This window comes from Stegodyphus dumicola, chromosome 2 (assembly GCF_044657685.1).
Source record: "Stegodyphus dumicola isolate Sdum_Otavi_A_Nest chromosome 2, ASM4465768v1".
Lineage (NCBI taxonomy): Eukaryota > Metazoa > Arthropoda > Arachnida > Araneae > Eresidae > Stegodyphus > Stegodyphus dumicola.
The window spans coordinates 227,386,699-227,408,406 of NC_140769.1; the positions used below are offsets into that span (position 1 = coordinate 227,386,699).

Here is a 21,708-nt window from a genome sequence, read left to right on the forward strand (position 1 = left end):
TTCCTGAGTCAAATAGAGTTCTCTGAGTTAATGATGAACAGAGTACAAGGAAATACAGTGTGGAAATATTCCACATGATTGTTTAAAACCATGAGTTTGCAATTGTATGTATTGACTATGACCTTTAGTTTGATTTGTATGTTATTTTTGTACTATCTTTTTCTCTACTTGTTATTTATACATGCAACTTATGCTTTTTGTTAACTTAAAGCTTTTCATTGCTTTCTTACATTGTACAGTTACCACTATGGTGTAAATTACTTACTTTCAAAGCTTCAGAATTATTTCAAAGAATTTTGGTTTAAAAAGTTGTATTTAAATGGCTTAAGTTTTTGTCTGTAATATTTGGATTCATCCTATGTATTTAAAATTATAATTTATTTAACTATGTAATGTTTATTTTTCATTTTTAAATAAAAACAATCCCTTTTTTTTAAAGGTTTAATATTTGAGACTGAATTAGCATCTGGCGATGAAAGACCTTTCTTTCAAAGCAGTCCTGAGCAATATTGGAAGCAAGTATGTCTGATAGTAATATGCATGCTACATTGAACATTTTTATGTTATTCAATAAAATTGCATTGAACTGTTGAAGTCTAATTAACCTTTTTAATTTTGTATTTTTCTATTTTCATTTTTATCAGATAAACTGCTGAATAAAAGTAAAATAAAAACGTTTTAAATTTGATTTCTGTAGTATTAACTACCACATATTCTGCCGTATAACGTGAACTTTTAATACAGAAAATAAGATCAAAATTAATGGGTGCATATTATATGTCAGATATAAAAAGAATATATTAAAAATAAGGAAAAAAATCAGCATATGAAAATTAGATTTTTACATGCACCTAGATGCTGCTTATTTAAAAGAAACAATGTCTTATGAACTTAAAAAATGTTTCATTATCAGATAATATGAAAAGTTTGTCTTCTGTTGCATGTTTAGGCACATCATCAAATTCTGTTTCAAGTTTACCATTGTTGTTACTCTGATCTGTAAATAACCGTCATTCGTTCCATCTTTCACCAATACCAGACATTCTTGCTGCAACACAAATTTACTTCTTTTGCAAACTGAATGACTTTGCATTTGAAACCTGCACTCTGTTCTTTCGTTTGGCAGGAGCCATATTTACTTCTAAATCAACTGTATTTCAACTAAAGCAAATGTGAATTAAATATTTGCTTCTAAATCAATTACTTCCTCAAGCACTTTTCCTTTCCACACATATTGTTCCCCTTATCGCTTATCAATTCAGTATACTATATTATTTGAGTGCCTGGGAAAAGTCTTCAATTGAATCACTTCAAGAGATACGAACATTGCACTTGTATCTTTTAGGTTTCTTTGTAAATAAATTGCCTGTTATTATGGGGAATATACTTAAAAATGAAAAAATGTAGTTTGGAGTTATAGGTGCGCCTTGTATACCAGTGAGTGTTATGTGTATACAGGTCCCATACTGTTGTAAGTTCAGGTTGGAATTCTAATATTCTGAAATATGTGATATACAGTATATTATAGTTGCCTTCTATAGGTTAATAGAGGTATTCTTATATAAATAAGCCAAATGAACAGAAAAACATGAAATGCTGTTGATATAGATCTTATCTAAAACATAAATTAGCCAAAGGAGCAAAAACAGGACAAAGCAAAATTCTTTTTAATACATGAGGATATTACCAATCACCAGGTTTAGTCACAGAGTCTAAAGCAGTAATCATTAAGCAAAAGGCTCTATAATGTAAAACACAATACAAGTTTTGATCCAATTGCTATTAGTATTCCCAACTAATTCTAAATAGTTTTGACCAATTAAGAGGGGTGATAGTACTCATCCAGATGAGCACTAATTACCGTAGAACATAGGGTCGCATTCCACCCTGAGAGGCAGAAGAGAGGAATATTAGAATTTCAACCTGAACCTACAATAGTGTTTAAAGAGCGAATGAATGAGACCAAAAGTTGCACAATTAGTTTAGTGAAAATCTCACAGAGTGCACAAAACGGATAAAACCGAAAACTTGGCTTTTGGGTGTTAATTCGAGCTCAGACTTTGATGACAAACACTTAAATGCACATCTTTGATTGGCAAGGTCTCAGCCTCGCAAACATTTTCAACTAGTTAATTATCTAAATTATTATGGGGAAAAAACTGCTACCTTGATATCAAGTACAGGTAGCAGGTTTTTGCCCCTTTGCTATCTTCTATCCTGTCCTCCTGGACTTCTGTGCTGCGTTCATTCTACTCTACCTTCTATAGAAAACGAAGTTCTGACAGCTGGAACACAGCGTGAACTTTTCATGCTAATCTCGGCATACAGCGGAAGTTGGAGTTAGTTGATAATATTGAGTCCTTGATTAGATAATTAACTTGTTGCAATCATTTGTGAGGTTGAGACTTTGCCAACCAAAGATGTGCATCTGAGTGTTTGCCATCAAAGTCTGAGCTCAAATTAACTCTCGAACGCTAAGTTTTCGGTTTTATCTGTTTTGTGCACTCTGTGTGAGTTTTTCACTAAACTGATTGTGCAACTTTTGGTCTCGTTCATTTGCTCTCCCATACTGTTGTAAGTTCAGGTTGGAATTCTAATATTCTTCTTCCGTGCCTCTCAGACTATGTTCTATGGTAATTTATTGCTCATCTGGATGAGTACTATCACCCCTCTTAATTTGTCAAAACAATTTAGAATCACCCTATATATATGTATGTATAATCAAGAGATAATTAAATTAATATAATTAGATCACTTGAAAGTGTTAACAGGAAATAATATTTAAAATAAGAATCAAAGGTGAAACAAAAGCAAAACAATATAACAAAATAAATAGCAAATAGTGGAAGATTCTTTGGTATTTTTCAAGGAGCTGGCAAAAATATTTCAACAGACCCATATTTCTGAATTATATCTAGATAATTATCAAAGTAAAAGGTTAATATAATAAATTAAATATAATTTAAGATAAGTCAATATTAAAATGCCGTTAAGAAAGTTTTAATTATTTTAAAATGATTTTAAGAGTTTTTTAAATTGATCATCATGATATAATCTGCTCTGTTGTGACTTAATTGTATGAAATATAGCAATATAAAATCAGAAGGCAAAGTAAGAAAAAAAAATTTTTTTTTTTTGAAATTACTAATTTGAAGAGTATTATGGTTAATTCAAAAGCCATCAATAAATGGTGAATCAAGGTAACTTAAAAAGGAAACATGTTCAACCTCTGTAAATATAAAATTTTTAAACTTTAAAAACAGAATTTAAAAAAAAATTAATTTTTCAATGAGAAACAGCTAAAAAACTAAATAATAGTAAAAAATAGAGCAGAATAAAACATTTTTGTGTAATATGAAGCAAAACAAAAGTAATTTAATTTAAAATGTCAAAATTTCTGGAAATGAAATGGACTTCTAAAACATTATTTAATAGGTAAATTACCCAAAATTTATAGCAAATAAGTAACCTACAGTACTAAATTTGTAAAAATTATAAATCTCTAAAATGAACAAAAATTAAAATTGAAAACAAAAGCATTAGAATTTGGTATTTGGAATTTTAATTAAGATTAGAAGCAAACGGTAATAAACTTAATTTGGTAAATGGGTACAAAGGCAAAATGTAAAGAAATAATTAGTTATTAATTTTGCAATTTCTGATCTGTAGATATATTCATCATAAAGTCTGAGATCTGGAAATGTGGGGTACTTAGCATAATTCTGGACTGTGGAGATTTCTGGATTTTAGATCACCAATTTAAACGGCTTTACTTTATAGGTCAGAATGAAAAATGCTGGCCTTCCACAACTATTCAAAGGGTGAAAGTTTTATTGTAGTATGGAGCATCAGTACAACGACAATCAATGTATTATTTGTCTCTGGCTCAGTGCAATTTCCCAGCCAGTAGGTGTTTGATGGTAACATGCAGGAATTTCACTTAAATCAGAAGAATGATCATATTTATGGCACAGAGGGATTTTTTTCGAGGTCCTGGATATTTGGTAGCCAGATATCAGACTTCATATTGTGTGTGTATATGTATATAAAATAATCAAAGGATAGAAGTTAAATAAAAAATTTGAATTAATGTATAGTTAATTAATTTTGCTCTATACTGCCCATTTTTAATAATTAATAATTTTAATTTGGAAATTTCTAAACTCTCTCTCTATGTATGTAAACAAACGTTTATACATTTATTTCTATATCTGTATATACTAAAGTAATATTGGGTATATTAGCTCTTAATATAAAGTTAATAGAATGTATCTAAATGTAATTCGCTAGTTAGTACAGTCAAAATTTTAACAGATGCATTATGCATTTACACTCGCACAAAGCTCTGTAACCACCTCCCTCACACATGCAGTGGCGTAGCTAGGGTGGGGCAAGGGGGCATTGATGTGATGATATTGTAGAATGAAATGTTTTCCATTCTTGTCACACAGAAAGGGGTGCAAAATCTTCAGTTGTCCCTGGGCACTGAAAACCCTAGCTACGCCTCTGCATACATGCCACGTCCCTCCCAGATACCAAAAATAGCTTCTCAGATGTTCACTGCCTGTAATATTTCAAAGTATCCCCACTGTTGATCCCGAAATTCATATTCTGGCCTTTTTGTATATTATGTACATTTCACATTACACATTTCCTTGTATCTTATTTATATATTTCAATTTTTCAACTTATATTTCATTAATTTTGCAAAGATTGCATAGTTTATTATGTCTCTTACATTGCTCATGTTTATTACGATTATTTTGAGTTCTATTTCATAGGTAAGGTAAAGATTAACTTCTGTTTATTATATATATATATATAAATAGTTTTAAATTAACATGCATGAAAGCGAGGGTATCAGGGGACACTTTACACAAGTATACAATTTTTACTACTTAATTTGCCTTTAATATCTCGAGCTTTCTAAAAAAAAAAAAAAAAAAAAAAAATCCACTCACTTTAAGGAAACTGCTACATTCAAAATAAATTCTTTATAGCACTCTACTTAATTTGGCTATTATATCTCAGTTTTCTAAAAAATCCATTAGCTTAACTGCTACGTACAAGTGAATTCTTTATGGTACTTCAATTTAATTCATCTCACTTTGGTCTCACTAATTGAATTAGAACTCGACTACGGGTTTGACTTTAACTAAAATTCCCAATTTAGCATCATCATTCTTACTTGAGTGAAAGATGAAACATCTTCGCATTTAATAATTATTGTTAATTGAACGAGGGTTGGTTTGTTTCCTTTGGAAAGTCAGCCAGTTTCTGATCATTGATGATAATTACCTACTTTATTAATGCAGTCAAAAGTCGTTAATTCGGACTCGTCGGGACTTCGGCGATTCCGGATTATCGATTTTTCCGGATTATAGATCATCAGTTTAAATCTGGTAAAATGGCATGCAGAAATTATAAAATTAAAAATATGAAACCGTAATTTACGAAATAAAGAACAATTATGATCTAAAGGGTATCAAAATTTACAAAAAGAAAGCTTAATATTTATTTGTTTACTTTATTAAACATTTCTTTCAATGTAAGTTGTTTAAGTTGCTTCGTTTTTTATGTGATAATACATTCTCTTTAATTCTATAAACAGACATAATTTCTTGTTCAGTTACAAAGTTCCGCTGTTCAAGTACTATAATTGCTGTGTCGAGAATACCGACTAATTTGTCAATCGAAATTTTTTGTTTTCAATAACCTCTGTCACTTTCTTCGCTATCCGAAGCGAATTATAATGACGAGGCATTTGATTTAAATCATATCAAAGACGGAGTACATCGAAATACTACATTGAGTAAGCAATTACAAGCCAAATAAAATAAAAACATCTGCCCTTAAGATAAGGATAGTGCTAACAGATCAACTTCCAATTCATTGCACCCGGGGGCGGGTTAAAGATAAACAAACGTTAAAGTTTAGATAAACAAAGGATATGGCTTTATCCATTTTTTGCAGCAATTCCACTTTTTGTTTAATGGACTCCGAAAGATACTTTCGCTTTGTATATCCTTTACATATTAGTAAATATATATCGGAAATTCTATTTGACATAATCGAATGTTCAAGCTTACTTTTATAAAATTGCTCTAACAGTCTGCAAAAAATAATAATTCGGATCCAATTCGAAGATTAAGGAACAACGCAATCTGCAACATTAACTGAAATAGATAATTAGATAATTTTAGCTTAGCTTATCCCGTCCGTTATACATTAAACGCACTTTCGTAAACGTATTTTGCGCACGCGCACACACAAATTCGCAGCGGTAAAGGTCTTATGCGCATGCGTCAATGCGACGCATGCGCAGAAAGTTTGTAGCTTTGAGGTCCGGATTATAGATCATTCTGGATTATGGGTGTCCGAATTAACGACTTTTGACTGTATTCTATTTAAAAGTTTGAATTTCTATTATTTTTGGGATTAATCTTCTGGGTTACTACATTTAGATATATTCTACTATATATTAGAAGATAATATAATCAATATTACTTTAGTAAATAAATTATTATTATCTTACTTTGCAGCGATTGTGAAAGTATTAGGAAATTTTATTTCAGTTTCAATTAATCAATATATCTGTATATATATGTGCACATATATACACACACACATATGTATTTAAATTATGTAATACGTTTTGATAAAATATTTGCTGTTTTAATGTTCTTTCTCCTGAAATTAAAGTATATATGAAGATTTTTTTTTTCTTTTTATAGGTTTTTGATATTGGTGCAAGCAATATTATCAGCTCAGATTCAAAGATTATAACTGGCTTAGTTTTTCACAAAATTTCTGCTGATAACTATTTTGTATTAGCCACAACACCGAGGTATAATTGTATTTATTATTTAAAAATAGATTTACAAAGTCTTTCCAGTTTGTATATGTAATTGACTAGTCTCTCTCTCTTTTTTTTTCATCTTTCAGCCGTCTTTTACAATTCATGGGCAGTGCTAATGTTGGAGATCCCCCTATACTGCAGAATGTTTTTAATTATTATAAAGATGTACCTGGTAGTGTATTTTTATACATCCACTTTATTGAAGTAAAATGTTGATAATTTGGGCGTTATTTTATAACTTTGTTTATTAGAGAAACCTTTGTGATATTTGCTTGATTTCTGATTTTGAAGATTGTCTCTTAACTTTTAAGCTGGTAGGTTAGGACAATTTTATTTTAAAATTCATTAATAATAGTCAAATGTGGAGATAAACATATAAGCTTGTTATACTTTAATTCATTTGGGCTTAATTATGTAAATAAAGTACATGTATTTCATATAAGAATTAGTTGCAATGAATGTGAAAAATTAGTTTGATATTCAAACTCATTAATTATATATATGATACACTCCCCCAGATCTCATGGTTATTTATAGAGCTTTCATTGTTGCATTTTGACATCTTAAAGTGACAAAATTAATTTGTAAAACAGTAAATATCAGTGGTATAACTATCAATCATGAAATTAATACTGTTTAATATATCTCTGTGTTTCAAATCCTAGTAATCCCAGCACTAATTTTAAATAATCTGGATTATGTGATACTTTTCTATTTATTTTTCTGTGTTTGCATAAGCCTATGTATTAATTATGTCATTTTTATTAGTTCATGTGATTTCAATAATGGTATAGCTTCTCTTTGTAGTGTGTTTTATTAGAGTCTACCAGTTTGAACTCAAACAAATGTCTTTCCTGAAATTAGGATGAGTTCTCTCCCACTTTGTCTTAAGCACAGGAATCACCTTTCCTTTTATGTTGAAGGGATTGTTACATTTATTAAGAAAGTGTATGTGTTATGTCTACTAAAATGTAATTTCTTGCAAAGATACTAAATGTTTTATTAAAATTTTTACTTTCTGAAGTTACAAGTACTCTTGTATATCTAAATCTGCTGTTTAGGATGATTTTGCTTTATTCAACTAGAAATGTGCACTTAGAAAGAGGATGAATATATAAAGGCAAAAGAGAGAGATGTATAGGATCATGTGGGCTCATAACACACATAGCAGCACAACACACTGGGGGGGGGAGAAGAAGAGAGTTTATTCGATTTAAATAGGGTGTTTTTAACATTGATATAATTTGTGGCTTAAATGCCATCCTGGTGGTCATGGAAAATTTTGGTACTGCATGTGATTATCATGAATTGCTGCTCAGACATTATTGATAGTCATATACAGCTAGGCTGCAAACCACTGGACGACATAAAGTTGATAGTACTCTTGGCAAGGAATTACATTCTTGAACAAGAACTCTTTGTATTATTTCAGCAGTCTAAAGTAGAGGGGGTATTTTAGCACAGCAGCTAATGAATGGTAATCCTTTATTCAAATAGGTTTCAAATGTATTTTTTCACTTTAATGTATATTGGTAATTCTAATATACAGTCTGCCACATTTATTTATCATTTCTTTTTGCTGTTATTTGATCACATGTTTGAAGGAAAGATATTGAATTTTTTTTTTATTCTATGAAGCTGTTGATATTGAATTATGAACTACTGAAATTTAAATTGGCTAAATTGAAGACGAAACAGCGCACCAAATTTGGTGATTCCTATGTCATTTAATGATTTTATCCTAGTAACCCTACGTTTTCATTCTTCGTAGTCGTTTATTTTCATAAATTTCTTTTTGATAATTGCAATTAATGGGATTGTGAGATAATCCTTCATTATGGGATATTAGAACAACAGCAGTATTGTTAAAGTTGTAGCAAAAGCATATTTTGCCTTGCTTAAACAAAAACCACGAGTAATCTAAAATAAAACTAATATTTATTTCATAACTTAAATTAAAACAACTAGGCTGCAACAGTAGCCTTTACATTAAAACCAATGAGAAAAGAAAAACCAGCAAATACCATCGCATTCCATCAGTTCTGGCATAAAAATACACAACATCGGCCAGTCCTCTGATACTTCGTTATCGGCCAACCAGCGGCAACCACAAAGTTTATCGCTAATTATTGACCTCTGAATCTAACTTGCATGTAGAAAAACCAAAAAAAAAACAGAACATTAAGTCAACAGATATATCATCTAGTCCAGCGGTCATCAACCTTTAGAATTTCACGGACCACTACATATATAACTTTATATTTGGCAGACCACTAATATGATTTTTTTTAAAAAAAAGGTATCAGCTAACTAAACATATTTCATTCACATTGAAAAATTACATGAAAAGTACAAAAATCTTAATTTTTTGTACAGAAAGCTTATTTGTTCACTGAAAAGGAACTTCACAAAAAGGCAAGAACAAACCAGCCAATGCAAAGCAATATCAATAAACTGACAGTGTTATGCTGCCAATTCTTAATTATTGTAAACATAATAATCGCTTCGCCAGCAATGGCACCATAAATCAATAGTTAGGCAAAACGAAAACAGAAACTTCCAGTGATGCAATTATAAACAAGAATGCAGATGGTTCTCATAAAAATCCATCAAGATGCCTATTGACACGAAGAAAAACTGTGTTATTAACGACCACAATGGCATATGTTTGCAATTCAAAAGGAAAGAGAATTCCAGTTCGGGCTATTATTGATAACAGCAGCATATCTATGGATACCAACTCTCACTTTCAAATGTTGCTAGATACACCTGCAAACATAGCTAAAAAGTTGCTAAATTAAAAAGAAATTTCGCTAGCTAAAATTTAAATAAAAAGTATAATCCATATTCCATAATAGGTTTTGTTACTCAGAATTTTTTAAACTGAATCTTCATAAAAATATAAATAATGTTCCAATTTTTCTGCGGACCATCGCAAAGTTTTCACGGACCACCGTTTGGCGACCGCTGATCTAGTCTATATAAAGTTTTATGTGCACGATGCCGAGCTTGTACAACTGTCTAATTTTTTAAAATGAAAACAGATCACTGTGTACATGGGAAGAACAACAGTAATGTATTATATACGACGTTTAATGTATCATTTTTATATTTTTATTTGCATTATTGTATTAATTGTAAACTTTTTAAATTATCATTTTTGTATCTTAAATTGTACTTTTAATTGTTTTCTTTTGATTTGTTGACAATGTTCACCAAGTTATAAAAAATACTGATGGTTTAATGTTCTTTTTGAAAGAAGTCATCAAAATCAGCAACTCATTCCCCTTATGAGTAACTCTAAAATTTAGAGGAATTAAAACTTTAATGGTTTATTAAATTAATTTATCAACTCATTTTCACTTATGTATTCATATTTATTTCCATATTTAAAAATAGTATTTCAGCAGTGACATCTAAAAAGAAACTGATTGAATAATGCATGGATGCCATACATTTTTAAAAGAACATTGTCTTTCCGTTTTGTGCAAATTTAATCCTTTACTAATGCATAATAACAACTTACTTTATCTTTGAAACCAGTAAATATAGGGTCTGGGAAGAAAAAAAAAAAAAAAAAAAGTATTTCTTGGTACTTCTTTTATTTCAAAACGAACAGTCATAGATAGACATATTAGGTCTGTAGTAAATTGGGCACATCCAGTTAGATAAAAGAAATTATAGCGCTTTCTTGTAGAAAAATAAATAAGTTAGTATTTAACTCTATAATGAAATGAGAGAGAATGCAAAGTTATATGAAATTAACAAAGGTATCAATGTCTACAAATTTGTTAATATGTGCATATATAATGGCAGAAAAAGCATAAGGAAATTGGTATTCATTTAAAAATAGGTTTGGGTATTTGTTGCTCTTAAATTTTGTAATCCTCTCTATATAAATTTGTGTTTATAGATTTTTTTAAGTGATTCTTTGAATACTAAGTTTGCTGTGACAATTATCTGTTGTTCTTTCCTTACAGAAAGCTATATTGAACTTCCTGGAGATTTACAGTATAGCAAACTTCAGTTACATTATCCAAATTCAAAAGCCTTACCAAAATCGTTTGCTTGGATGACAGGTTAGTATTAAAAGTAGTACTTGTAATTTTGATGCAATTAAAATCTTATGCTAACAAGCATATTTTATTTGTTTTCTTTAAATTATTTAATAAGTTAATTTACATTTCATGTATTTTTTAATTTTTGTTACTTGTGTGAATGTTTCTTATGTATTTTGAGCAAATATGTTAAATTCTAGTCTGCTTTTGTGTATGGACTGTAATGATTTTTAAATAATGTAAAATATGGATAAATACGAGCATGGAAAAGTATTCATGATTTGGTGTTTGATTTTTTGTAGAAGCTTTTCTTAGTTTTTATATGAAACATGTATTTACTTTGTTAAAAAAATAAGCTATTAACAGGAATTTGAAATTAAAATACTGAAGTATTTTTTCTTCTAGGACGCATTCTTATGTGTGAAAATATATTTTATTTTTAAAATATGCTGTTATCATAATTTGAAATTAAAGTATTGAAATGTTCATTTTCTTCTAGGACCCGTTGTTTTACATGTGGAAATGTGTTTTATTTAAGAAATATGCTGTGATCATAGTTTGATATTAAAAGGCCAAAATATTCTTTTTCTTCTAGAACCTGGTGTTATGTATGGAAATATAAATTATTCAGCAAAACCTCCTCAGAATTTAATCATCAACAAAAAACTTCTTTCGTATCCTTTCATTAAAATTTCATCCTCTTATTTGTTGCAAAACCAAAGTACAAGGTATACATATTTTTCTAACTGCAAATTATAATATGGAGTTTTTTAATTTGAAAGTAATATATCTTTAATACTGAAATAGATATCCTGATGACAAAGGGGAAACAAAAACACCATTATCTATTGTTCTTACAGAATTTCATGTTCTTGTATTATTTTGTGATAGGTAAGTGTTGTTGTAATTGGATCATTAAATTTTTTCTCTGTTTTATAAGTGTTTTATTTATAACTGAAATTTATACCCTTATTTGTTTGTCAATCTTCGAAAAAGAAATAAAGCTCTTACTTATACGGTATTCTTTTTTATACACCTGTTCAAAAGAATATTTTGTTTCTCAGGTTTCATGGTCCACTAGCTGTTGATTGCTGGTAATTTGATCCGATTTCAAATCCTGGTGAACAGGCTGGTTGCATGAGTTTTTTTGGTAATGTTGCCTTACGTAATGTGAATATGTCATGTTTCTTTAGAAAGCCTTCCGCAAAGGCATCCATTTTTTTAGACGGATAATCCTATTCTGCTTTTGTCATAATCCAGTCTCATTGTTCAAACATAATCTTCCAGATGAATATTTCTATGACTATAAGAACTGAGGAAGCCTGAAAGCTATGGACATACCATATAGTAGGACACAGGTTTATTATTCCTAATTATTTACCATATTTACTCACATATTTTTCCCACAAGCATATTTTTCTCACAAGGTTTCTGAAAATTTTACAAGTATTCTTCCCTTCCCCAAGACCTTCAGAAAGGGAGCATCTCTCAGTTTTAAAATGGATTCATCCGCATAGAATTGTTTTCATCTTACTAATTGATTTGTTGTGGATTTTTGGATGCATGGACTTTGATTGATGATGCAATGATAGTGAAGAATTTGATGAAATCGGGGATATCTAATGCTCGTTATGGTTTTGGAGATCACACTTGAGAAGACAGACTGTGAATAGTAATAAAATTTATGACAACAGTGACAATGATAATGATTTGCAAGTTGTAGCAGAGCACGCAGACAGTAGTTCCAGCAGCATTAAATGAATTAATACCTGGTGAATAGCAGTGGATAACAATAAAATGTTACAGATTAATTTTTAAATAAACCGAAAAAGCAATCACAGTGCAAAATCATGTACAAAGTTGTCTGAATGATGGTGAAATTGAAAATAATAACCAATTTTCAGAAGCATTAAAGTACTGGGAAAAAAGAGTTCAGCAAGAACTCTTTCTAGGCATGAATTTGCTGCCTGTACTTCCCTGCTTCCATCCTCATATGTTGATTGCTGTATTGAGACACAGGGAAATATAATTTGACCTTGCTCTGTGGTTATGATAAATATCATGCTATGATCATGCTTGGAAAGTAATGTAATTTGAACCAATGACATAACTGTAGGAGGACTTGAAATCAAGACATGGTATATTAAAGAAATGTTACAAAACTGTATAATTAATATATTTTATTCTTATTTTCAGAAAGAGTGAAAAAGATCAGCTTTACGGCTTATGGAAATTTATAGATTAAATATCGATTTTGTGAAGTTGGTTTTTTGTTTGTTTGTTTATTTGTTTGTTGCTTTTTACCAGTATTATTTTTATGTTAAAATGAATGAAAAATATCAATTAAAAAAAAAGAAAGAATCCCAGCTCCTATACTTATGTTTAGAAATTTTTTATACTCATTATGAAAAATAAAAAAATAAGAAGTTTGGCTCCCACCATACAACAAAACTGACCGGGATATTTAGTTCCATAATTTGCAATTTGTGATATCATTTTCAACTTGCATTGAGGGATCGGTTAACTAAGTTAGAATATTTTGAAGAAATAGGTTTAAATGAAGTGCAGCAAAAAATGTGTACAATTTAATATGCCATGCCCCCCCCCAAAAAAAATTGTGGTAACCACATCAGATTTATTTTATTTGTTTGGAGTATTTTGTATGGTGATTTTGGGTTTGTTTATTTTAATGTTATTTAATTTTAGATTTTTGGTCAGTTATATTGTTTGTTCTTATTTCATGTATTATATTTATTTGTTTTTATTTCATGTATTATATTTGTTTTTATTTCGTGTATTATATTTGTTTTTATTTCATGTATTATTTTCTTTATTTGTAATTTTTATTTTAGCCATTTAATTTAAATTATAAGGGAAGCTGAAGTAAAACTGAGGGCATGTGTTTTTACTGTACCTTCGTAGCAATTATTGTTGTGAAATTGGCAGTATTTTGGAAATTTCCAGGAAGCGTGTTTATGAAGCCCAAGGAGAGATTTTTCTAGAAGACTCCAAAAATATCTTTGTTATCCATGAGTACTTGTATAGATAGTAGGCTGTGAATGGTTGTGGCCTAATAGGTCAAGATTTTATCTAATTTATATTATTGAGCTTTCTGTTTTGTTGTCTGAGAAGATCTTCGATACTCATCACCCCTTTATGGAGAATATCAGCTCATCTGTGTGTTCTTTGCTATTTAGAGCTGCTTTTTCTGTTTTTGTCTCAAATTTTATTCATCTCCATTTGAAATATGTTTGTCGTTTTCTGGCCCAGTTATTTAGGCAGATGTATATGAATTAGTACTGTGCAACAATATGATGAAAATATTTTTTTGTTAATGATATAGGCCATACAAATGGCCAAGTGGTTAAAACTACTGAATTTGCTTTTGAAATTGCAGTTCATTCAGGTTCAAACCAATGCAAACAGGCTAACTACAAGGGTGTTTTTCATATTTTCTCCATGTGCAACACAACTACATCGAAGGTATTCCTCCGTTGGGCAGATAGTTGTCATGCGCTTTGGTAATCTAACATGAATGGCATAACTGAAAATGTATATGCATAGTTCTAATTTTGATTGGCTTATTCAGAATATACTAGCATTTTAAAATTTCTTATTTGGATAGTTTTATTTTCTCTTTAAACAAATTAAATTCAGTTTGTTGTTAGTACTTTATCAATGCTCCAATATCATGATTACTATTTTCCTTGAAAATTTATTTAAATATATGTATGTGTGTGTGTACATATATGATAAAAAGTGAGAAATTTAGAACCAATTTCACAAAAATCCAAAACAAGTGAAATTCAAGCATATTGCATGGAAATAGTTGGAATAATTTTGTTTTTAAATTAAAAAAATTGTGATACTGTGATATATATATATGAGCGGTCAAATTTCAAGATGATAGGGGCCGCATTTCCAAAATAATAAAGCCGAATTTGAATATTAAAAAAATTGTTAAGTAAATTTTTGAGAATTTTGCAATATATATTTGGTTAACATAGTTGTATATAAATATGAATAGATAAATCTCATACCTCCTGTTTTGTCTTCCGAAAATTTAATTCCCAGAAAATATAAATTTGTAACTCTTGTATTGTGCAAATGAGCATTCTTTCTTTAAGTAGAAAACCAAATATTTTCTTCTAATTTTCTTTATCCCCCTCCATTTATAATCATTGTTGTTTGATTTTAGTAAAAGTAAACTGAAATTAGAAGCATATGCACTGGTTTACAACTGTGTAAACAAATTTTATTTGAGTGTATTCTAAATCATTATTTTAAAGAAAAGGTTGAGTACTTTTTCTTTCTTTTTTTAACTCATAAGCAGTCTTTTTGAAAGATTAAATTTAAAAATACTGGTCAGCGTGCATTGCAGAGAAATTTTTATTCAAAAAAGAAAAATTATTTAAAAATAAGTTATTAAATTTTTGGTTTTTTGCATAAAAGCTAATTTTGTTTTTGCACTCAGTTAACATGAGGATCAACATACTCATATCAAATCTAACTTTAAGTAACTGAATTAATTCATTAGATGAGATAAAGATTATAAATTACACTTTTTTTATCTGATGTTGATGCATTTGAATCATCAGATTTCGGGAACCTTCAGAAAGATTTTAAATTCCAAATATCGGATTTTAAAACTTTCTTCATCACTCGAATCTTTTGAATCCAAACCTAAGAAATCATTAAACATTTTATCCCCAAACTTTGAGTGACTAGTTTTACTGATGCCAGTGTAGAAGAATCTATTAGAAAAAGAACATGATTACAGTTTCAATAGTATCTGAATTATCATTTTAACTCTTGACTGCCCTTAGTGCTACACTTTCAGTATGGCATCCAATGAAATTTGTGAGAATTTTAAACTAATCAGTACAATGCGAGTCATTAAAATTTCTCAAAACGGAACTACTCTTATATACGGCGAGAAACTCCACTGTGCCATATTACTATCTAAATTTTTTGTCTACATTTTAAACTTTAAGCAAACTTCAACATGTCTCCAAAAACGCTGTTTTCACACATGCAAAAACCACATTTTCAACACACAAGTTAAGCTTAAAATGCAAAACAAAAACAAAAAATTTAGATAGCAAAAATGTAAAGTTTCTAACCAAAAATATTTAACAAGAATCCATGTACACAGCAATATGTTTTAACTTTAAAAAAAATCTACGAATTGCACAATCTAGGCAGTGAAGGAATCTACGAACTATACACACTTCACTTTAATAAATTAACATAACAACAATAAATTTCAAAGAATACCATATACACAGCATTCTGTTTAAACTTAAAAAAACGTCTACGAATTGCACAATCTACGCATTGCGCACAAATCAACAAAATAAACTAAAATAAATAAATTACAAACAATTCAAATAACAACAGAAATTCATAGTAAAAAAACAATGAACATAACATTCTACAAAATAAAAACAATAAAATAAAATGCACATAGCAGAATACATACGTGAATAAAATTTCGCCAGTCACACAACGTCTGTGAACTAAAGTGCCACGATTTTGCTATATCACATGTCTTTCTGTGATTCAAAATTTTGAAAGTAATAATAAAAACCTCCTCCAAAGTTAACTTACTACACGAAAACCACGATCCAAATCTTAAACTCCGCTGACAGCCACATACTTTACCAGCAATCATTTGAGTGCAAACTCACACAAGTCTATCAGAAACACCATTCTTCGTCCAATTTGCCATATCAGCTCAGCATTTTGGACACGCTAAACTCCATTTTAAAAGTCCTGACTCCCGCAGAAATTCCAAAAATGCACTCCTCTCCGCATAAACGCACCCGTGAACAAAAGACTCATTAACAACTTCAACATCGTACTTTTTAATACTAAATTTACTTTCCACACAATCTAAAAATTGCAACTTAAATCTTGCCACCACGTCTCTCATTGCAACATTCAAAACACGCACGACACGAACCAACGAGCAATTAAACCACTGCAGCAAAAGAGTTAAGTTTAAACGTCAAAAGGGTTGCCATACAAACAGCATCGTCCAGCAAACCATCCCACAGCACGGAATCACACCAAAAACCAGTGCAGAACACATATCGCCACATTTGGTGATCTTAGGGCACATATAAGCGTAGAGCCCTCAAAACTATGTCTCGGATCATCCCAATAACTCTGGACATACATAACCTATTGCTAATAAATCTAGCAGTTCATTCTGGTTGATATAAACGCTTCATCAAGCACATTTTCTAACCATCTACTAGTCGAACTTTTAGCCACAGCTATTGAGTTTTGAGCTATTTTAAAAATATGAGGTAAATCAAAACTAATGATACAAAAAAGGAAACATGCCTGTGACTACTACACTGAATTGTTTTCACAAATGCAGATATATCATGAATGTAGATCTGTCGCATTTCTATGGACATGCACAGATTTTCGATGTGAAAGCCTTTTGTGACACGACAGGTGTCTACTTGACAGTTTTGTTCAGGAGTTCTTACCAAACAGGTATATGGATCCACTTTATTCTGTTATCTATTGTACCCATAAAGGCAGTGACTTACCGCCACATCTTAAATTTTTAAGTAAAATAACTTGGAAGAAAATTTTAAATAAACATTTCCTTATTTTATAGTGAACCTAATGTTTATACAACCTGTGTACAGAAAATAACTGTTAAATGGAGTCTATAGACATATGAGTATACTTTAAAAAATATGAGATGACTTAAAAAATAAACCTTTATGAGACAAAATTCCAGCAAAATTTTACATTATTGCGTGAAATTTGTAGTGATCAGGCAGCGGAACATAGTATAGCTTTCCGCTGGCTACTAGACATCTATAAAATAGTATCAGACATACCTGATGATCGGAAATTAGGTAGACAAAAATTATCAATACATTAAAGAAGTGTAATCTGAGGCAGAGTAACCAATGCAGCTGTACTGAGCGGCAGTTCTAAGGAGTCAAAAAATTTAGAAATAGCGAGTAGCAAAAAGGCCTAGCGCTTCCTCTATGCTAGAGCAATATTTGTATTGAGTAAGAATGAAATAAGGTCCTCAAATAACGTATGATAAAATATCACAAGTTAAAACTATTTCACTATCAGTATGGTATATTTTGACAGAAACTTTGGAGAAGAAAGACGACTGTGTTCACTTGATCCCGCATTACTTGATGCAGTGTTATTGATATGAAGATTTGATGATGAAGGTGAAAGATTTCTATCCTGAATAACATCAGTTGATTAAACGTGAACTGAAAATTTTGACTAGAACTGAAATTATTGTCAGTCCAGTGATTTGCCCTCGACCCTAAATATTTCAACATGCACAATCATAGGTGAAATAAATTATTATCTCTGCCTAGTATTACCATTTAATTATTATGAAAGATAAAATTCATGTTGGAAAAGTGATCATTGCAGCATATTATCACACATGGTTGCAAAAACTATGAAGGAATTGCATAAAAATCAGCTGAATTGCTTAGGGATAGGGAGTTAATTCTGAAGGACACCTGCAGAAAGTTGTGATAAGTCTCTTAACCAAGTGCACAAGAAAGAGTTCAACTCACCAAAATTAAAATCCTCGGATTTAAAATTCTTCCCCAAATTGAAATACTGGACTGCAGACTGAAGGAGATTACTTCAGTAGTTATTCAAGCCATTCAAGGATTGAACAAAAGTGATACCCAACAACAAATAGTAAATCTTCCTAGTGGATCACAAGTGTTGTGAATAATGGGATCACAAAGAAGGAATGTAGGTAAAAACAGCCTGAAATAAAATTAACTTATAGTATTACAATAACTAATAGTATTACAGAACATTATTTTTTAGATCAACTTCGTATTTGTGTATTTTGTGCTATTCTGGTGTTCATTACATGCTCAAAATGTAATTGCCAGAAATGAAATTATTTGCACTTTTATTTGTAACTCGGAGGACAAGCCTGAGTAGACAGATGGAAATCGATCAAATTATTACATACATAATATAAGAAGTTAAATTTGAAATTAATAAGGAAATATATTTCAGTTTGTAGCATGGTTTCAGCTTCAAATTCCATTTATATTTCAAAAAATTAAACTACTTTTTATTTAAAACAAGTTGAATTTCAGAGGGCAAAGGGCCACAAGAAGCTCACAAGCTGCAAGTTAATGTGTCAGAGAGTCACAGTTGGCCATGCGTGATATATATATATAAGTAAGAAATTTAGAACCAATTTCACAAAGACCCAAAAGAAGTGAAATTCAAGCATATTGTGCAGAAATACTTGGAATAATTTTGTTTTTAAATAAAAAAAAATTGTGACACTGTAATACAGTCAAAAGTCTTTAATCCAGACGTCCATAATCCAGAATGATCTATAATCCAGACCTCAAAGCTACAATCTTTCTGCGCATGCGTAAACGCATTATGCGTTTACGTATTATGCGTTTATTCATGCGTTTATTCATGCACATATGCGTTTGTGCATGCGCATAATGCGTTTATGCATGCGCATTTAATGTATAACGGACAGTATAAGCTAAGCTAAAATTATCTAATTATCTATTTCAGTTAATGTTGCAAATTGTGTTGTTCCTTAATCTTCTAATTGTATCTGGCTTATTATTTTTTTTTTGCAGACTGTTAGAGCAATTGTATAAAAGTAAGCTTGAACTTTCGATTATGTCAAAAAGAATTTCCGATTCTGGAGCTGCCAAAGGATCTACAAAGCGAAAGCATGTTTCTACAGTCAAAAGTCGTTAATCCGGACTCGTCGGGACTTCGGCGATTCCGGATTATAGATCATCAGTTTAAATCTCGTAACATGGCATGCAGAAATTCTAAAATTAAAAATATGAAACCGTAATTTATGAAATAAAGAACAATTATGATCTAAAGGGTATCAAAATTTGCAAAAAGGAAAAGCTTAATATTCATTTGTTTACTTAAATAAACATTTCTTTCAATGTAAGTTGTTTAAGTTTTGCTTCGTTTCATGTGATAATACTTTCTCTTTAATTCTATTAAACAGACATAATTTCTTGTTCAGTTACAAAGTTCCGCTGTTCAAGTCCTATAATTGCTGTGTCAAGAACACCGACTAATTTGTCAATCGAGATTTTTTCGTTTTCAATAACCTCTGTCACTTTTCTTCGCTATCGGAAGCGAATTATAATGACGAGGAACTTGTTTTAAATCACATCAAAGACGGAGCATATCGAGATGAAATACTACATTTGGTAAGGAATTATAAGCCAAATAAAATAAAAACATCTGATCTTCAATTATAAGCCAAATAAAATAAAAACATCTGCGCTGAAGATAAGGATAGTGTTGACAGATCAACTTCCAATTCATTAACGTGCCCGCCGGCGTGTTCCCCCCGCCGAGCAGTGTGAAATTGATAAACAGATTTCGAATTTCAAAACATACTTTCGCTTTAGATCCTTTACATATTAACAAATATATATCGGAAATTCTATTTGATATAATCGAAAGTTTAAGCTTACTTTTATAAAATTGCTCTTACAGTCTGCAAAAAATAATAAGCCGGATCCAATTCGAAAATTAAGGAACAACGCAATCATCAACATTAACTGAAATAGATAATTAGATAATTTTAGCTTATACGTCCATTATACATAAAACGCGCACGCGAAAACGTATTCTGCACTTGCGCACACTCATATGTGCAGTCGTAAAAGGTCTTACGCGCACGCGTAAACGCCTATGCGCATGTGTCAACACGGCGCATGCGCAGAAAGTTTTTAGTTTTGAGGTCCGGATTATAGATCATTCCGAATTATGGGTGTCCGAATTAACGACTTTTGACTGTATATCCATCAAACAAAAAGTGGAATTGCTGCAAAAAATGGATAAAGGCATATCCTTTGTTTCTCTAACCATTCCGAAATCTGTTTATCAATTTCATGCAGCTCTGCGGGGGGCGGGGGACGCGCACAGTGAACTGGAAGTTGATCTGTCAGCACTATCTTTATCTTCAGGGCAGATGTTTTTATTTTATTTGGCTTATAATTCCTTACTAAATGTAGTATTTCATTTTCTGCAGACTGTTAGAGCAATTTTATAAAGTATTATATAATTGCTGCAAAAAAATGGATAAAGGCATATCCTTTGTTTCTCTAACCATTTCGAAATCTGTTTATCAATTTCACGATGGTCTGTGGGGGGGACGTCGCGGTGCGCAATGAACCGGAAGTTGATCTGTCAGCACTATCCTTATCTTCAGGGCAGATGTTTTTATTTTATTCGGCTTATAATTCCTTACTAAATGTAGTATTTCATCTCGATGTACTCCGTCTTTGATATGATTTAAATCAAATTTTCCTCATCATTATAAATATCACGAATACACATGAAATAGTTTTCTGGTTGAAATTTTCTAATTTTGACTATGCGTAATGTATGCTTTACACATGCGTGCGTTGAAAGAAATGTTTAATTAAGTAAACAAATAAATATTAACCTTTTTTTTTTTTTTTTTTTTTTTTTGTAAATTTTGATAGCAATCTAGATTTTGATAGCATCTAGATCATAATTGCTCTTTATTTCATAAATTACGGTTTCATATTCTTAATTTTATAATTTCGGCATGCCATCTTACCAGATTTAAACTGATGATCTATAATCCAGAAAAACCGATAATCTGGAATCGCCAAAGTCCCGATGAGTCTGGATTAAAGACTTTTGACTGTATATATATATATATACACCTAAAAAGAGAGAGAGAGAAAAGAAATTAATATGGTTTATTTAAATGGGAGGTATTCTTTA

At 30.5% G+C, this 21,708-nt stretch overlaps 1 protein-coding gene across 3 annotated transcripts in view; it reads left to right on the plus strand.

Annotated features, from left to right (window-relative positions):
• The window catches only part of dor (vacuolar protein sorting-associated protein 18 dor), a 124,095-nt gene that overhangs the window by 59,962 nt on the left and 42,425 nt on the right, over window positions 1-21,708 (plus strand). For all 3 annotated transcript variants that reach the window (XM_085811838.1, XM_085811837.1, XM_085811839.1), the window contains 6 exons: window positions 440-519; window positions 6,735-6,847; window positions 6,946-7,031; window positions 10,840-10,938; window positions 11,513-11,591; window positions 11,725-11,808. In XM_085811838.1, coding sequence (XP_085667964.1) covers window positions 440-519; window positions 6,735-6,847; window positions 6,946-7,031; window positions 10,840-10,938; window positions 11,513-11,591; window positions 11,725-11,808 — 541 coding nt within the window. The remainder of the gene's footprint in view (window positions 1-439; window positions 520-6,734; window positions 6,848-6,945; window positions 7,032-10,839; window positions 10,939-11,512; window positions 11,592-11,724; window positions 11,809-21,708) is intronic.